The sequence below is a fragment of the Alosa sapidissima genome, chromosome 14 (assembly GCF_018492685.1).
Source record: "Alosa sapidissima isolate fAloSap1 chromosome 14, fAloSap1.pri, whole genome shotgun sequence".
In the NCBI taxonomy this organism is placed as follows: domain Eukaryota; kingdom Metazoa; phylum Chordata; class Actinopteri; order Clupeiformes; family Clupeidae; genus Alosa; species Alosa sapidissima.
The window spans coordinates 25,194,582-25,212,861 of record NC_055970.1 but is presented as its reverse complement, the minus strand read 5'-3'; the positions used below and the strand labels follow the sequence as shown (position 1 = coordinate 25,212,861).

The 18,280-nt window shown below is 40.5% G+C and overlaps 1 protein-coding gene across 2 annotated transcripts in view; it reads left to right on the top strand.

Moving 5' to 3' along the window:
- Positions 1–2,164: 2,164 nt before the first annotated feature.
- The window catches only part of sting1 (stimulator of interferon response cGAMP interactor 1), a 33,720-nt gene continuing 17,604 nt past the window's right edge, over positions 2,165–18,280 (top strand). Inside the window, exon 1 of one of the 2 annotated variants that reach the window (XM_042062022.1) lies at positions 2,165–2,362. In XM_042062022.1, the coding sequence (XP_041917956.1) occupies positions 2,336–2,362 (27 nt within the window). In that variant the 5' untranslated portion in view covers positions 2,165–2,335. Of the gene's footprint in view, positions 2,363–4,962; positions 5,171–18,280 lie in introns of those variants that run through there. The other variant, XM_042062021.1, reaches the window with a different exon arrangement.

Sequence of the window (18,280 nt, the reverse complement as noted above, 5' to 3'; positions counted from 1 at the left end):
TCTTCCCTTCTCCTTTCCTCTCCTCTCCTCTCTTCTACTCTCTGTTCTTCCCTTATCCTCTGTCACCCCTCCTCTGCTTCTGCTCTTTTCTTTTCCTCTTTCTCCTTTCCTCTGTGTCCTCCTCTCCCTTCTTCCCGACCCTCATCTCTCGTTTGGTCCTGCTGTGGCCAATGACACTTGCACTGCTGGTGTCATGAACAACAAGCGCGCTGTCTTGCTACGGGAGCGTGCATTCTATACGTGTTTGTGTGTGTAACCGTTTTCGGGAATGAGTGTGGGATACAAAGGCCATTGGGAAACAAGGAGTGTCTTATTTGTTCAAGTGAGTCAAGTTGACAAAAGAGTGTGTTTAGGTGTGTGCATGTGGTGTGTGAGCGGGTGGTTAGGTAATGCTTTGGATTGGAAGAGGGCTTTATATTGTATCTTATCTTAGCTTTCTTTTTTCCTTTCAAATGAAAACGGTTAGAATGCTGGAACATTTGGTTTTATACCGGAAGACTGGAGAGTGTGTATGTGTGTGTTGTGAGTGTGTATGTGTGTGTGCATGATTTAATTTGATTAAAAACGTGTGTATGTGTGTGTGTGTCAGTGTGGGTAAGTTAATTTATTTCACAAAGCATCATATACTAAACGTTTGCTCTTCAACCATGTTTTGCTACTAGTATTAAACAAGTAAGAAACTTAAAACATCTTATTTATCATGTGATGGGAATTAAAGAAGCATTCTCAAGCTCTCTGCAATGCAATCTTATCTGGAATAGGGGGGTTGAGTTTGTAGGGGCATGGGGGTCTAGTTTCCTTATATGAGTTGTGTATTATTTGCTGTTGCTCTCCATTTAGGTTTTGCAGTGGGTGGGGGTAAGGGTGTGTGTATGCTGTGTGTGTGTGTGTGTGTGTGTGTGTGTGTTCTGGCCTGGCCTCAGAGCAGACCCTCACAGACACTGTCACTGCTACTGTCATGCAGAGCTGAGCTGCTGCTGGTCTGGGAACAGTGGAGACAGGCTGTGTGACTGTGCGCTCCCACAGCACTCCCTCCTGGCCGCAAATGCAACAGCAGCCTGATTTTTGGCCACGCAAGCTTCTTCAGACAGCGGGAGACTTTTCTGTTGTATATATAAATATATCATGGGTGGGTAGGGGTGTGTGGGGTAATCATTTTTATTTAAGTTATTTGTTTTTTTACATTTGAGGTTGTTTTTTTTTGCTGTACAGATACTAATGCTCCTAAAAAAGGTGTGAAGCCTTCTGTGGTTTGATTTCAGTTTCTTTGTTGACGTGGAGTGTGTGTAAGTATGTATGTATGTATGTATGTATGTATGTATGTATGTATGGATGTATGTATGTATGTACAGTATGTGTGTGCGTCAGCCAGTATGTATGTGAGAATGTGTGTGTGTGTGTGTGTGTGTGTCTGCGTGCATATTCGATCTCTCTATAAACACCCACGGTATCTGCTGGAGCATGATTGCATGGACCTTTCAGATGTAAAGCCTATTAAAGACACTCAGCTAAGCGTGTCTCCACATTTTTAAGGACAAACTGTATTCCTCCCATCCCTCTTCTTCTACTTGGCTGGACTCTACTCTCCTTTCTTTATGATATTATTCAATCTGGTTATTATGATTCTGATGCTGGAGGCTCTAGAGCTGGTTTGTCTGATTCTCTGATTTGGTCTCATTCTTGGTGTTTTGCTTTGAGGGAGCAATCCTCTGAGATGTGATGTCTCTCTCTCTCTCTCTGTCTCTCTCTGTCCCTCTCTCTCTCTCTCTCTCTCTCTCTCTCTCTCTCTATCTCTCTCTCCCTCTATCTTGTGCTGTTCTGGATCTCCCTACTGTAAAGACCATGTAAGCATGCCCTATGGGACTAATCACTTTTTTACTATTGAATAAAATATGCATGAAGCTCTTTGTCACTCTCCACTTCTTGTTTACTTTATTTGTCATGTAAAACATTGGAATTTCTGCCTGTGTGTGAGAGAGAGAGAGAGAGTTTGTAAAGACAGACTCTGTGACATGATGGAAAATATATGCAGTAATATTATTTAGCAAGTTAAAACAAACTTCCCCATAAATAGCCCATAGCCCGTAGGCTATTCAGTGCTGATCGCTTCCTGGAAAGAATTATCTGTTGTTCACATTTAGCTCAAAGTGAAAGAATGCGCGAGGAGACACGCTGGATGAAAGAAGAAAGAGAGGGGTGGGGAACGACTGAGTGCAATGACAACGAGACAGTTTGAGTGTGCGTTAGTCTCTTCACGGAAAGACGCCGTGTGGTTGACTATGTGTTTGTGTGTGGTGTAGAGCTGAGAGTATTCTTATTGCTTCACTGAAGAAGGATGCAGCCTGAAGCACACACACACAAGGTGAGCTCACTCTTGACTCTTCACAACGGCAGACTTATGAGAGGGTCACATCACTACTGCTAAACTAGCACATTTCATTATAGTGGATGGAATCCACTATTTTGAAATCTCCTGGCTTCTTCTTCTTATTATAACCTTTTCTTTTTACCTTTTCAAGAATTAATGCGACTCTAACCGCTTAACCGCTTCAACATGTACAGACATGTTGAAATAACCGTTCTGAAGGTCTGGAGTGGGGCAAGAGAGTTATTATTTCAGATGTTTTATAAAGTTTATACTTTTTAAGAAATAGGGGATTATAAATGGTAAAAAGCTCATTTTTTCCCCCATAGACTTGAATGGCTGTGATGTCATAATGGCCTAAAGCCAGCTGCGCTCGTTAAGCTCCCAGAGTAGTTCCCGGGCAAATTAGAACACTGACACAGGTGTCACCTGTGAATTCAACCGTCTCAGCTTCTGGTGCTCCCTAAAACTACACAAAACTTTCCTCTCCTCTCCTCTCTTCTACTCTCTGTTCTTCCCTTATCCTCTGTCACCCACTCCTCTGCTTCTGCTCTTTTCTTTTCCTCTTTCTCTTCTCCTCTGTGTCCTCCTCTCCCTTCTTCCCGACCCTCATCTCTCGTTTGGTCCTGCTGTGGCCAATGACACTTGCACTGCTGGTGTCATGAACAACAAACGCGCTGTCTTGCTACGGGAGCGTGCATTCTATACGTGTTTGTGTGTGTAACCGTTTTCTTGAATGAGTGTGGGATAAAAAAAAGGCCATTGGGAAACAAGGAGTGTCTTATTTGTTCAAGTGGACAAAAGAGTGTGTTTAGGTGTGTGCATGTGATGTGTGAGCGGGTGGTTAGGTAATGCTTTGGATTGGAAGAGGGCTTTATATTGTATATTATCTTAGCTTTCTTTTTTCCTTTCAAATGAAAACGGTTAGAATGCTGGAACATTTGGTTTTATACCGGAAGACTGGAGAGTGTGTATGTGTGTGTTGTGAGTGTGTATGTGTGTGTGCATGATTTAATTTGATTAAAAACGTGTGTATGTGTGTGTGTGTGTGTGTGTCAGTGTGGGTAAGTTAATTTATTTCACAAAGCATCATATACTAAACGTTTGCTCTTCAACCATGTTTTGCTACTAGTATTAAACAAGTAAGAAACTTAAAACATCTTATTTATCATGTGATGGGAATTAAAGAAGCATTCTCAAGCTCTCTGCAATGCAATCTTATCTGGAATAGGGGGGTTGAGTTTGTAGGGGCATGGGGGTCTAGTTTCCTTATATGAGTTGTGTATTATTTGCTGTTGCTCTCCATTTAGGTTTTGCAGTGGGTGGGGGTAAGGGTGTGTGTATGCTGTGTGTGTGTGTGTGTGTGTGTGTGTGTGTGTGTGTGTGTGTGTGTGTTCTGGCCTGGCCTCAGAGCAGACCCTCACAGACACTGTCACTGCTACTGTCATGCAGAGCTGAGCTGCTGCTGGTCTGGGAACAGTGGAGACAGGCTGTGTGACTGTGCTCTCCCACAGCACTCCCTCCTGGCCGCAAATGCAACAGCAGCCTGATTTTTGGCCACGCAAGCTTCTTCAGACAGCGGGAGACTTTTCTGTTGTATATATAAATATATCATGGGTGGGTAGGGGTTTATTTAAGTTATTTGTTTTTTTACATTTGAAGTTGTTTTTTTTTGCTGTACAGATACTAATGCTCCTAAAAAAGGTGTGAAGCGTTCTGTGGTTTGATTTCAGTTTCTTTGTTGACGTGGAGTGTGTGTAAGTATGTATGTATGTATGTATGGATGTATGTATGTATGTATGTACAGTATGTGTGTGCGTCAGCCAGTATGTATGTGAGAATGTGTGTGTGTGTGTGTGTGTCTGCGTGCATATTCGATCTCTCTATAAACACCCACGGTATCTGCTGGAGCATGATTGCATGGACCTTTCAGATGTAAAGCCTATTAAAGACACTCAGCTAAGCGTGTCTCCACATTTTTAAGGACAAACTGTATTCCTCCCATCCCTCTTCTTCTACTTGGCTGGACTCTACTCTCCTTTCTTTATGATATTATTCAATCTGGTTATTATGATTCTGATGCTGGAGGCTCTAGAGCTGGTTTGTCTGATTCTCTGATTTGGTCTCATTTTTGGTGTTTTGCTTTGAGGGAGCAATCCTCTGAGATGTGATGTCTCTCTCTCTCTCTCTGTCTCTCTCTGTCCCTCTCTCTCTCTCTCTCTCTCTCTCTCTCTCCCTCTATCTTGTGCTGTTCTGGATCTCCCTACTGTAAAGACCATGTAAGCATGCCCTATGGGACTAATCACTTTTTTACTATTGAATAAAATATGCATGAAGCTCTTTGTCACTCTCCACTTCTTGTTTACTTTATTTGTCATGTAAAACATTGGAATTTCTGCCTGTGTGTGTGTGAGAGAGAGAGAGTTTGTAAAGACAGACTCTGTGACATGATGGAAAATATATGCAGTAATATTATTTAGCAAGTTAAAACAAACTTCCCCATAAAAAGCCCATAGCCCGTAGGCTATTCAGTGCTGATCGCTTCCTGGAAAGAATGATCTGCTGTTCACATTTAGCTCAAAGTGAAAGTGAAAGAATGCGCGAGGAGACACGCTGGATGAAAGAAGAAAGAGAGGGGTGGGGAACGACTGATAGTGCAACGACAACGAGACAGTTTGAGTGTGCGTTAGTCTCTTCACGGAAAGACGCCGTGTGGTTGACTATGTGTTTGTGTGTGGTGTAGAGCTGAGAGTATTCTTATTGCTTCACTGAAGAAGGATGCAGCCTGAAGCACACACACACAAGGTGAGCTCACTCTTGACTCTTCACAGCGGCAGACTTATGAGAGGGTCACATCACTACTGCTAAACTAGCACATTTCATTATAGTGGATGGAATCCACTATTTTGAAATCTCCTGGCTTCTTCTTCTTATTATAGCCTTTTCTTTTTACCTTTTCAAGAATTAATGCGACTCTAACCGCTTAACGTACAGACATGTTGAAATAACCGTTCTGAAGGTCTGGAGTGGGGCAAGAGAGTTATTATTTCAGATTTTTTATAAAGTTTATACTTTTTAAGAAATAGGGGATTATAAATGGTAAGAAGCTCATTTTTTCCCCCATAGACTTGAATGGCTGTGATGTCATAATGGCCTAAAGCCAGCTGCGCTCGTTAAGCTCCCAGAGTAGTTCCCGGGCAAATTAGAACACTGACACAGGTGTCACCTGTGAATTCAACCGTCTCAGCTTCTGGTGCTCCCTAAAACTACACATCCCGTAATTAACTTGTGTGCATGCGCAGTAGCGTTCTCCTTGCCTCATTGATTCGATTCTACAGGCACTGCTGCTGTTAAGCATCCTCTTGAAGAAAGTTTACGTTCTTGTTGTCTGGTTCGTCCAACAAACGACGACGAAACGGACGTTTTCCTACCACACCCAATGTAAGTTACAATTATTTGTGTTTTGTATTTGAATGGAGTGTGAAGTCTGTTTAAAACGACTCGGCTAATCAAGTCAAGTAGGCTTATCATCATATGTGACCTGTCCAGCTGAAGTCCACCTCTTCGCTGGAGTGGTGGGGTAGGCTTTAGCTGTACTCTGTAGAGATAGTATAGAGAGGAAGATACACATGCAGGCCTGTGGAGTAATACACCCACACCCAGACAATGTTCCATGTTTCAAAAATGTACAAAGTTTATTAGAAGAATTATACACATAACAGAATTGCCTCATCAGTGTGTCAGTACAGCTCAGTACATTCATAGACTCCAATAAAACAGCGCCCTCTAGAGTCACAAAATTCGACAGGTCACAGAATTTGGTGCAACACCTGTTGTGTGCAGTGGAGGCGGTAGCAGCTAGCTAAGCACTCAAATTGCCAGCCAGCCCGCCTTTCGTAGCGATAGCTGGCCTGACGAGGGAAATGGCAAACAATCACTGGCTGAAACTTAGCCTTCGTTTTGAACTACGTTTATATGAGTGATGAGTGGTGAGTTAAATCTCCAGTTACAAGGCTAAGACAAGCATCTACCTCACCTAGCAGATCTAAGATTACTGCATTTACCAAAAAACTTGAGGTATGGGACAGGCGCCTCGATCGCGACAGTATTATGCCTTTGAGAATCTGAGTGAAATCACTGAAACGTCTGATTCAGGAGCCACTGTAGGCCTACATCACATCCCTGCAAAGTTTATTTCAAAAACATTTCCCAACCAGCAGTGATCCATTTAATGCAGCATGTTGGTATTTCATTGAATATATTGTACAATGCTGTAAAATATTGGCCTATGCTTCCTAATATGTTGCTGGAAAACAGAAATATGTGTGTTTAATTTACAATGGCACATTATGTATTTATTATATCTGCAGCACCAGCTGATTTTAACTCTGCTGCCGAGGATATATTTGGAACTTGTCATTATTTCAATAAATTTGACAATTTTAAGTTTGACCTACCACTTTCTTAGAGTGATGAGGGACAGGTGGGGTTTAAAAATGCCCCCTTGATCGAAGTGGGGAATGAAAGAAAAAGTTTGAGAACCACTGGCGTAAAATAACTTGATTGTAGGCTTAGCTGTTAGTTTGTTGCTCAGTTGAACATATTCAACAGCTGCCCCCCCCCCCCCCCCCCCTTCTATTTCTGTTAGGTGCCGCTTCACTCTGCTACTGAAGGATCAGGCTGACTGCAACTGCTATGGATGGCAGGAAAACACAGTACACGTGAATTTCTAGATGAAGAGTGAATAAATGCACTTGCTTAACTGATAACAAGTTGTCAATGGTTATTTATGCAAGCTTGTGTAGCCTAAGCAAGACATACCTAGGCCTAGCCAAATTTATTCTGGCTGTAGATAAAGCAGGATATGAATTTCCCAATATTTTGCCAGATTAGGCTAATAGTGGTTTACTGAAGTTTAATATCAATTGAAATAGCACTGAAATCACGTTGATCTTTAGTTTGGTTGTAATTTCAACATTGTTTCAATATTCATTTTAGTGGAAATACCATTGAAATCCCATTGATCTGTAGTTAGAATTTCAACGTTGCTTTAATATTAATGAAGGGTGCAAAAGTGATGTAGAATAAATGTTGCAGTGCGACGTTGATTCAATTATTTTAACGTTGACAAAGTAATTGTTAGCTGGCTGCAGAATGAGCGGTCATCAACACCAACTGAAAGCCCCGTTTTGCAGGTACAGTAGTCTTGCATTGCATACTCTGAATTACATTTTCCAAAGGCCAGCTTTCATGCTTGTGTCACAACTTCAGAATGGCTTGACGCACATGCTTCAAATTTGGTGTGAACATTTGTATGGACTCAATGATGAAGTCAAATGTCAAGGCCAAACCCACCTTGAGTGTGATATCTCAAGAATGCCTGACGCACAAGGTTTTTTGGTACAAGGGTTTGTATGAACGCAAAGATTAAGTGATTCAATGTTTTTTTTTCAGGAATCTCCCCACCAACATTAACCCAGCAGCTTTCCATCCACTATTGTAATTCCTCTGGCATTACATTTCTAGTTCACAATGAAATCTCACAGTGAATTAGATTATAAGAAAATACAAAATATGATTAAATACAAACTGGAATGAACAACGTTTTTGAACTATTGTAGCCTAGTCTTATTTCACGTCAAACATGGTAGGCTGTGTTAGTCATTAGTATTTACGTAAAGAATCTATGCCACGTCTATCCAATCTGTTTTATGTAACTGACTCAACAGCATTGCCTAGTCCAGGCAAAGTAGCGTTTTACACAGACTAATTGTAAAATCATTTTTTGCAGCTTAGATCATGTCTATGAGGTGTCCAGAACAACATACTAAAAGTCCTAAGAAATCCTAGTTAAGGAAATATGTTAAATTTTCATCAATCCGAGATGTGTGCCAAGAAGGCCAGGCAACAATACACCCCCAATGGGGTTATTTTTTCCCTTTAATCCTATCAAAATGTAACTTTACACAATGAAAGTACCCATAAAAAGTAAAAGATTTTGTATGACAAGTTTCTTTGAAAATTTATTTTAATATGCAAATGAGCTATACACTAATCGAATATGCCAAAAATACACCCAAATAGGCTTAATTTTTCCTTTACTCTTACCACAATAACACTTTACATAGTAAAAGTATATATGAAAAGTAAGTGTTTTTCTATCACAGGTTTCTTTTGAAGTGAATTTGAATATTCACATGGCTCCACACTTATTGAATATATCCTAGGCAGAAATATATAGAATACATATTCTATTTTTTTTATGTTTTTCTTTAAAAAAAATCCAGCCTGGATCCTGGAGCCCTTCTCTGTGGCTCTTGGTTCTGGCACCCCTCAGTTCCTGGTTTGTTCTTTGCTTAGTTCTTCCCCTCTGGGTCATATTCATCTGATAAATCAGGCAACTGTGAGTTTGTAATGACTAAGATGGCTATTCTGACTTTCTTCTGGTGTTATCTGTGGGGGTATGTCATTAGGTAAGGCTTGTTTGCAAATAATAATAATAAAAAAGAATTTAGAAAGCAACTGGAGGCAAGATTGCAATGAATTCTTAAGGTCAATATAAATCTTTTTGTGGCAAGTGACCCAGGTGGTAAGTGTGGCAAGTGACTTCAAATGTATCGCGTTTATGCATACGTTAACTTACTGAATGGACAAGAATATGTTAGTTATTTGGTCCCTGTTTTTTCTACTTGTGACTTTATGGCTTCTTATAGTGTTGAGCTCATTTGCATATTTAAAATAGATTTTTCCAAGAAACTTAAAAAATGTTACTTTTCATGTATACTTTCACTGTGCGAGGTTTGATTGTGATAGGAGTAAAGGAAAAAATAAGCCCATTAGGGTGTATTTTGGGCATATGTGATTAGTATATTGCTTATTTGCATATTCAAATAAATTTTCAAACAAACTTCTAATGCAAAATGTTTTACTTTTCATGTAGACTTTCATTGTGTAAAGTTTTATTGTGGTAGGAGTAAAGGAAAAAAATAAGCCTATGCGGGTATATTTTGAGTAGCCTATATTCGATTAGTGTATAGCTCATTTGCATATTTAAATTCATTTTTAAAGAAACCTGTAATACAAAAATGTTTACTTTTCATGGATACTTTCATTGTATAAAGTTTTATTTTGATAGACGCAAAGGGGGAAAATAAAACAAAACAATTATACATAATAAAATAGACTATGAGAGGCTAAACATATAAAAGAATCTACCCTAACCTTACCTTTCTGTATTAAAGTGCAATGTGCATACATAGACAACACCAACCGACAACAACTCACATGGAAGAAGACATGCTAGTGTCACTAGGGATTTAAATTGTCCATGAGCCAGGATTTTACCTTTTTCCTGAATTGATGATAATTGTCTATGCTCTTAATTTACAAAGGTAATTAATTCCAGGTCACCACACCACTATATTTGAGAGTACATTTGCCAATGTTTGTTTTGAACTTAGGCAAGTACAAGTCTGCATTACTAGCTCTGGTGTGGAACGCATGGGCATCCCTACTCCTAATTAAGTGATTTTTAAGGTATGCCGGTGCCTTATGATTGTAAACATTATGGACCACCCTGAGCTGGAGCTGTACTGCCCTAGCCTCCAGGGGGAGCCAGCCCAGCTGTTGGAACTGGAGCTTACCCATATGATGCCATGAGCCAAGTCCGTATCAAAGCAGCATAAGGCCAGTGAATTGGCTAGCAGTCTGAGGCTCGCTGCATCAAGGAATGGAGCTTTCCAAGCTAGGAATCTGGATTGGCCATTAACCTTGCTCATGACCTTAGAGGCCATGCTCCCCCCATCTAGGTTGCTGTCTAAACAGCATCCTACAGTAAATAGGTCACTGAGGGCTTGGCAGGGAAGAGCTGCCCACCAAGGCTGATACTGGACAACTCTTTCTTATACAGTCTTGGCTTAGAGCCAAACACTATTAATTAAGTTTTGGCCACATGAAGAGACAATTTATTGTCTAATAGCCAGACCCTGATCTTACTGAATTCCTCTTGTAAAGTGGCATGCACTAAGACGCTCCCTTGGGGAACTCCACAGGTTACCAGTTGTTCATTGGATATATGACCCTGGAATTCAGTCTTTTGGGATCTACCCGAGAGGTAGGAAACAAACCATCTAAAGGCGGAAGGGCACATGCCAGGGCTGACAACTTATTGTACAGTAGGCTATGATCGACCGTATCAAAGACCTTCTGTAAGTTAATTAGGATCATGCCACATAGCTTGCAGACATCTATTTCGTCTCTAAATGAAGTCAGTTAGGTACAGTAGACATGAGTTTGTTGAATGTCTGAACCCTGATTGGAATTCATAGAGGAGTTTGGCATCCACAGCATATTGATAAAATTGTTCATGAACTACTTTCTCCAGGACCTTGGAGACTACACTCAAAATAGAAACCGGTCGATCATTTCCCAGATCAGACCTATCACCTTTCTTGAAAAGTGGGATGACTTTAGAATGTTTCATGTCATCAGGAACAGTGCCCTGCTCCAAGGACAGATTAATAATATGAGCACTAAAAGGGGCTATGAGATCAGCTGCGTCTTTCAAGAACCTGGCTGAGATATTATCTAGCCCTGTGGCTTTGGCAGTTAGTTAAGGCCCTTTAGCATGTCACCGATTTTTTCTGCTGACACAGGATTGAAGGAAAAACTATTGGGAGTCACACCTATCTTGGCATAAAAATCCTGAATGTGTTCAGGCCCGTACAAACTTGGGCTGGGTGGTAACTTCTCCACAAGTTTATGGGCAACTGAGGTGAAATAAATGTTAAAGTGATTGGCAATATAGCCTCCTTCTTTTTTACCTATTTTCCATCAATGGAGAGAGTAATACAAGAACTGGGAGTGCTTTTGGTCTTAGATATGCATCCTAGATTCTTCAGAACCTTCCACAAATTTTACAAAGTTTGTCCTTGTTTTCATTTATCTGTTCCGAAAAGTAGGTTCTTTTGGACTCTTTGATTATACATTGGGCCTCATTCCTATAAAAAAATTGTAAATCATTGTAAAGATAGTGGACATTCTCCAACCCCAGGTTGGGTGACTGGCCATGGGTTTGATCTGGGAGCTTTGCATGCATGATTTGAATAATTATACACATCCTGGTAGACGGGATATCACATGAACACACACACACAGGTGTTAGGGCCCATTTACTGGTTCTCTGGAGGTGTTATTTTGGAAATTATAAATGACAGATGTAGATGTACTGATGTACATATGTACTGAATTATTGTGGTTCATGTCTGCGTGTTGAAGCGTATCGTTCGGTTTGATTGTTGCAACACACACACACACACAAACACGCAGAGAGAGAGGTAGTTAAACCATATAAGTTCTAACTCAACTCACATCTATGCCAAAATGAAACACTGCAATCAAAGCTTAACAATCCTTTCTAAAAATGTAATTACAGTTTTTGCCCATTGCTTACACACTAAAATTGAATGCTTAGACCAAAGCCTCAATACCTAAACTTCTTGTAGCATACTACACTGTGTAACCATAGCTTAAACACATTTTCTGCTTTGCACATTGTTTGCAATTCTGCAACACACTTATTGCGAAACACTACACATGATTTCTTAAATTAGTTCAAAAGTGAAATCTCCTGTTATTATTGAGAAAACACTTGGTAATTGGTAAAACCCACACACATAAGCTTACCTGAAAACACTTACAGAGAAAACTTAACACCAATCAGAGGCTTAGCACTACAAATAGACTTCAGGTAAATTATGGTGTACCTGTTCAAGTGTGTACTTTTACATTGAGGGCCAGATGTACTAACGTTTTTGCAATTGGTTAACTCTATTCAACTGTTCAGCTGTGGGCATGCAATTAGTACTGTAAAGGGGGCGGGGTAGGACAGTGATGAACGCTTACGTAATGAAGTGACAGCTTAGTAAATTCCCCGCAATATGGCAAAGCACAGCGTTCGCTTTCTGCGCATAGAAAAACTCGGTGTTAGCGCTTTCTCTGTACATCCGGCCTTGAGTACCCATGTCCAGTTCTGCATTTGCCCCTTTACTCCCCATTTCTAAAACCTATCAAAGAATTATTTAAAGTGGACCAATGAAAAGTATATGACCACCAACCACATACCTGCATGCCTCTTTTGCAAGCAATGGAAGGGGCATGCAGAGACATTGAGGTGGGGTCAGTTCAAGGATGCATATGGCACACAAGCTGATATCTTTACCGTCGCCTAGCCTGAGAGGACATCACCTGCGATGTCGACAAGGACTTGTGGCTAGATCTGAACAGAAGACAGGATCCATTACAGTGACCATCCCACCACACGCCCGCCATACACACAAGATTTTTTCCCCAGTAATTGTTTACACACTAACAAACGCATTTCATTTGAAAAAGCAACCTGGTCAATCGCTAACAACTAAGTGCAATTATAGCTCTATTACAGTTTTTTACAACTGTTTACACACGTTTTTAAAACTCTCTGTCTATTTTTCTCTACACACACAACCCACAAAATGCAAAATGCCTCAAATCTCCAGCAAAATGACACAACATTCAAAATGTCACACACATCTCTAAAGCAAACATTCACCTCACATTATAAACACTTTTGTCATAATATGACATTTTGGATTTATTATCCACACTGTTGCTCAAAACCTAAAACTCTTCTGTCTTTCATGGGCTTCTATGTACAGTATATTTCCATACAAGAGTGAAAGTAATCTACAGAGAGAAGGTGAAATACAGTAAACATCAACCAAAAAGTGATTTTTCCCAAACAATTTGCTGTTGTGAATACAGTATTTTACAGCCAACAAGAACAAGGAAGCAAAATACAATGACCACCAGATGTACATGGAGTTTTGCAAAAACTGATTTGGCCAGACAGAATTAGCTTTTTCTAAAGAAATAAATTAGCTACTGACTACTATCAAATTACTTTGTGTGTGTGTGTGTGTGTGTGTGTGTGTGTGTGTGTCCGGGGGAGCAGTTGGGCGTGCGTATATTTCATAGGTCTATTCATAGTTTAACGTAAAGTCGACTTTTAGTAGAACATTAGTAGAGCGTTAGTCCAATTCATTTTCATTTCAAAGTATCTGCATTGGTTCTGAACATTTGATTGAAAGGGATTGAAAGGGTCTGCACCATAGAGTAATTCATAGGCCTATACTAAGGCAATGATCGGATGTGGTGTTCAGTAAAGTAATGAGTGTTTGTACATTTAGGACTGAGTGTGAATAAGTGGCGAATAAGTGTGCCATTTTGATAGGTTGTGTTTGAGAAATGAAATCACGTTACTTCCTCTTAGATTTTTGTGAGTTGAAAATGTGTGATATCAGCTAAATTGGGCCACTTTTTGGTAAATCAGTTGGGAAAATAATATAATACTATATATGCCTTTTCCAAGTGTTTTTATGATTACTAATGACTGTTTTTGATAATTTTGTGTTGAAATTATGTCATAAACTATAATTATTTAGGCCCTACAGTTCTTGAAACATCAACTGTGCCAACTTTTTTTGCATAAGCAGTTTCAGGTAAAATGGGCCAGCATCTAAGGTAAAACGGGCCAGCTGTTTCAGGTAAGCATTCGGCCAGTCAAAATGCAAAGGGAATGGTAATTTATCATCAATTTTAATTTTAAAACACAATATTCATATGAGCCATTAAAAAAAAACACATTGTGGGTGCAAACTCACATATTCAAATGTGCAATTAAAAAGGACAATTTTGGAACAGCACAGATCAGTGAATAGATCAGTGACAGATCAGTGTGTGTGTGTGTGAACAACACATTTTGAACGAAATGCGCAAATTACAAAAAATCGTACAAAACTGGTAACTGATATATTAAAAATTAAAACATTGTCTCCTCTCTCATCCTTCCTCCTCTCATTTCCTCTCTCTTTCCTTCTCCCTCTCTCCTCTCCTCTCACTTCATTCGCATTTGCCATACTCACTGTAATAAAATATAGACCACCATTATTACTGGGGGGGGGGGGGGGGGTCATGGTGAGTGTGTATGTGTACGTGTGTTTGTGTCCGTGCATGTGTGCGTGTTGGTTGGTGTGCGAGTGTGTGGGTGAATGCGTATGTGCATGGGTGTGTGTACACACACACACACACACACACACCCTCACACACATGTGTATGTGTGTTTGTGAGTGACACAGAGGATGGCCCATTTTAGCTGAAACCATGTGGCCCATTTTACCTCAGTGGGTTAAGGTAAATTGGGCCGCTAAGAAAAACATCACTTTTACAAAAAATAAGTTCATATACCAAACTAACAGCATTATTTCTGGTGGATGCCATCAAGACAGATATTATGCATAGTTTTTTTATGTGCGTGTTTGTTTTTTTATAGATTTATCATCCTTATAATAATTTAGTTAGATTTGATATGCCAGGCTACTTACCATGCAGCTTTCTGGTGCAGTCTTGATTTGAACTATTGCCCCGCCCACCATAGCAACCATAAACCAATCAAATCACCTGTTACTTGTCAAGCACAGTTATGACAACAGTTTGAAATCCTTTGCAGTCATTGGCTCTAAATTCCAGAGGGGCTGGGACCCCCAAACCTTAAATGGCCCATTTTAGCTGATGGCCCATTTTACCTGATATCACCCTGTGTGGTGAAAAATGTGTGTGGTGTTTTGCAAAATGTGTTTTAGGAAATTGAAAACTGAGTCAAACACCGAGAGTTAGTGTAGGCTACGGTTTTGCAGACTTGGTGTGGGGTTATGGTGTTTGAAAGACATGTTTAGAAAATAGTGTGATAAGCAAAAATTGTGTGTAAGCAGATGAAACAAACTGTAGGCCTAACACATCCAAAAGGGCACTGCACTCTTTGTTTGTTTTTGTTCTCTCATAGGTCGTATTGACTTTTCCATGCTGCATCCACAGCTAAGGCTAAGCAATGTTGGCAGCAAGGGCTATGTGAGGACTGAGGAGTCTATTTTACTATTACAGCCATAAAGACACCATAAAGTTATCATATCCTACTAAACCCCACAACTACTCTGATAATGGGTATACTGAGTACAGTTGAGACACATTAAATATCTTGCTTGCACAGCAAGCTCAAGTTGTGATTTTTGCTATGCACATGTGTATTAGTGTCCTCTTTGATAATGGAAAATTTGAACGACACAAGTATCTCCCATCCAAGGATATCGGCAAATGTTTGTTTTCCAAAAGTAAGAATTTCACTTTTTTCACAAGCTCATTACTCTTATGTTACTGTTAAACATAACTGGTATCATTACAAACATTATTCTATGTCCTAAAAACTGGCATATTTTATGGCATTGTGTCATGTAAGGTCGTTGCAAAATCTAGAAATGTGTGAGGTGGTCAGCGGGGGACAGTTGAGACACACATTGGATTGTGTTATTAGGCTACTTGAACATTCCATTGGTAGGCTACTGTTCGCCATATCCCTGCGTCATATTTTGTTCATGATGTATTCCTTTTAACCAACGCTAATTTAAATGAAATGAATGAATTTGAACTACAAACACTTTGCAATTGCTATGTTTTTATTTATTCAACTTTCCAACGAACGGTTAGTTAACTATACATCATTAAAAATGGGTGTCTCAACTGTACCAGGTAGGTGTCTCAACTGTACAATATAGGGTACATTTGAGACACAGTCAAGACAAAAATGCACCTTGTGTTTATGAGCTAATTGTGGAAAATATAAACTACTTATGGGTATTATTGATTGATAATATTTTAGTCTACAAGCTAAGGAAATGGCATGTGGAAAATCACTTATTTTCAGTATCTATTTTTTGTTTGATTTTGTGTGGGCAAAAAGTGTATCAACTGTACTGCTAAACGCTTAAAGGGACATGCCTAAAACGATATCTGGGTTGAAAGAAGATCAACATGCTAGGCTTTCTTTCATGCATGCTAGGCTTTCTTTCTTTCTTTTTTTTTTTACAAGATTTGGCAACACACTGAGGCAGTAACTCCGCTGACACTACAGTGTTTGTGAAAGAGGTATGCTCCTGTCGACCTACAGGGGTGGGCAAGCTACGGCCCGGCCAGCCAAGCATTCAAATTCAAATTCAAATTAGGTTATCAGACTGCTTGCTATTTTCCCCCTGCGGTTAGCTTTACTGCAAACTACTTTCACTCTTCTTAGAGAACGTTTACAATGTCAATGTCAAAGGGCTCTCAAGTGTCACGCATTGAGCGTGACAGTCACTCATTTCAGTCTTTTGTCACGCTCTCCTGCCACACATTGTATTTCTCACGCAGAAAAACTATTTATATATTTAGGGCCTGTCCACACGGAGACGCTTTTTAGGTTAAACGCAGAGGTTTTGCTTCGTCTTGGCCGAGCGTCCAAACGAATCCTGTAAATGCACTGCCCGAAACCGCACTTTTCTGAAACCTGGTCCCAGAGTGGAGAAATCTGAAACCGTAGCCCGTTTGAGTTTGTTTAGACAGCGAAACCGCACATCCTGCTTGCGTATCGATGATGTCATCGCCATACCTCAGCTGCCCTGGACTTGCACTTATAGTATTGCCTAACAATACTAGTTTTCATACATGACATTACCTACGATTACACTCCGTAAGATAAATATCACAACTGGTGCTGCGCAGCACCGATAGCTTATGACTTGGTGGACTGAACACTGTTTTTTCCCGGTGTTTTTTAATGCATTCTGTCAGTGAATCAACTGGTAACTGACCTGGAGCTGGTGTATGCTAGCTGGTGATGCTAGTTGCGCGTGTAAATCCTCACACCCCTAACCTTAAGAACGCTTCTAACCGCTGAGTTGGAAGCCTGGGCTTTTAGCTCGGTGGTTAGAGCGCTCGACTCCCATGCCAGTGTGTGTTGATGTGGCGGGGGGGTGATTGTCGACGGGGAATGTCACTCTTGCCTGTCCTCAAAACTTGAGAGCCCTGCAAAACATCATGTTACATAGAGATGATACTCTTTGTAGTATCCATTGCAGCAGATCTAACATACTTGAACGTTACTGGATTTAATTGGGAAGGCGTCTGAGCGCCACGAGAGGGAGAGAGAGCTGCAGACCGGCAGGTTCCAGTTGGCTTGTCATTGTTGATAATTGATATCTCCTTCTTATAAGAAACTTTTAAAAGGAAATCATGAAGGCAACAGTAGTTCTCACTACTAACCATTTATAAACTGTGAGAGCCATAGGTTATATTTGAGCAGAGCTGGCAAAAGATCATTGAAGAACTAAACGTGAATTGTTCTTAAAGTGACAGTGCACCATTTATACATTTGTTAAACAGCATCAAATTAGCAGTATTTTTTAAAGCAATTAATATTTTAAAACAAATTTACGACACAACACTGGTGGGCCTCATCACTAAGGGCGATGAGGCTCACTACAGAGAAGAAGTAGACCTGCTGGCTAAATGGTGCAAAGACAACAACCTCCTGCTAAATGTCAGCAAGACCAAGGAGATTGTTGTCAAATTTCAGAGAGGCCACAAACAACTGCCACCACTGTCCATCGACGGAGATGCTGTGGAGAGAGTGAGCAGCACAAAATTTCTGGGGGTGCACATCAGCGACGACCTCTCCTGGACCACCAACACAGCATCACTGGCGAAGAAAGCCCAGCAGCGCCTCTACTTCTTGCGCAAATTGAAGAAGGCAAGTGCCACGCCTCCTGTCATGACTACATTCTACAGAGGGACCATCGAGAGCATTGTCTCCAGCAGCATCACAGTGTGGGGCGGAAGCTGCACAGATCAGAACAGGAAGACCCTCCAGCGCACTGTTAACACAGCTAAGAGGATCATTGGAGCACCACTCCCCTCCCTGCAGGACATTTACACCACCCGCCTCACCCGCAAAGCACTAATGATTGTCAAGGATACAACCCACCCTGCACACGAACTGTTCAGCCTCCTGCC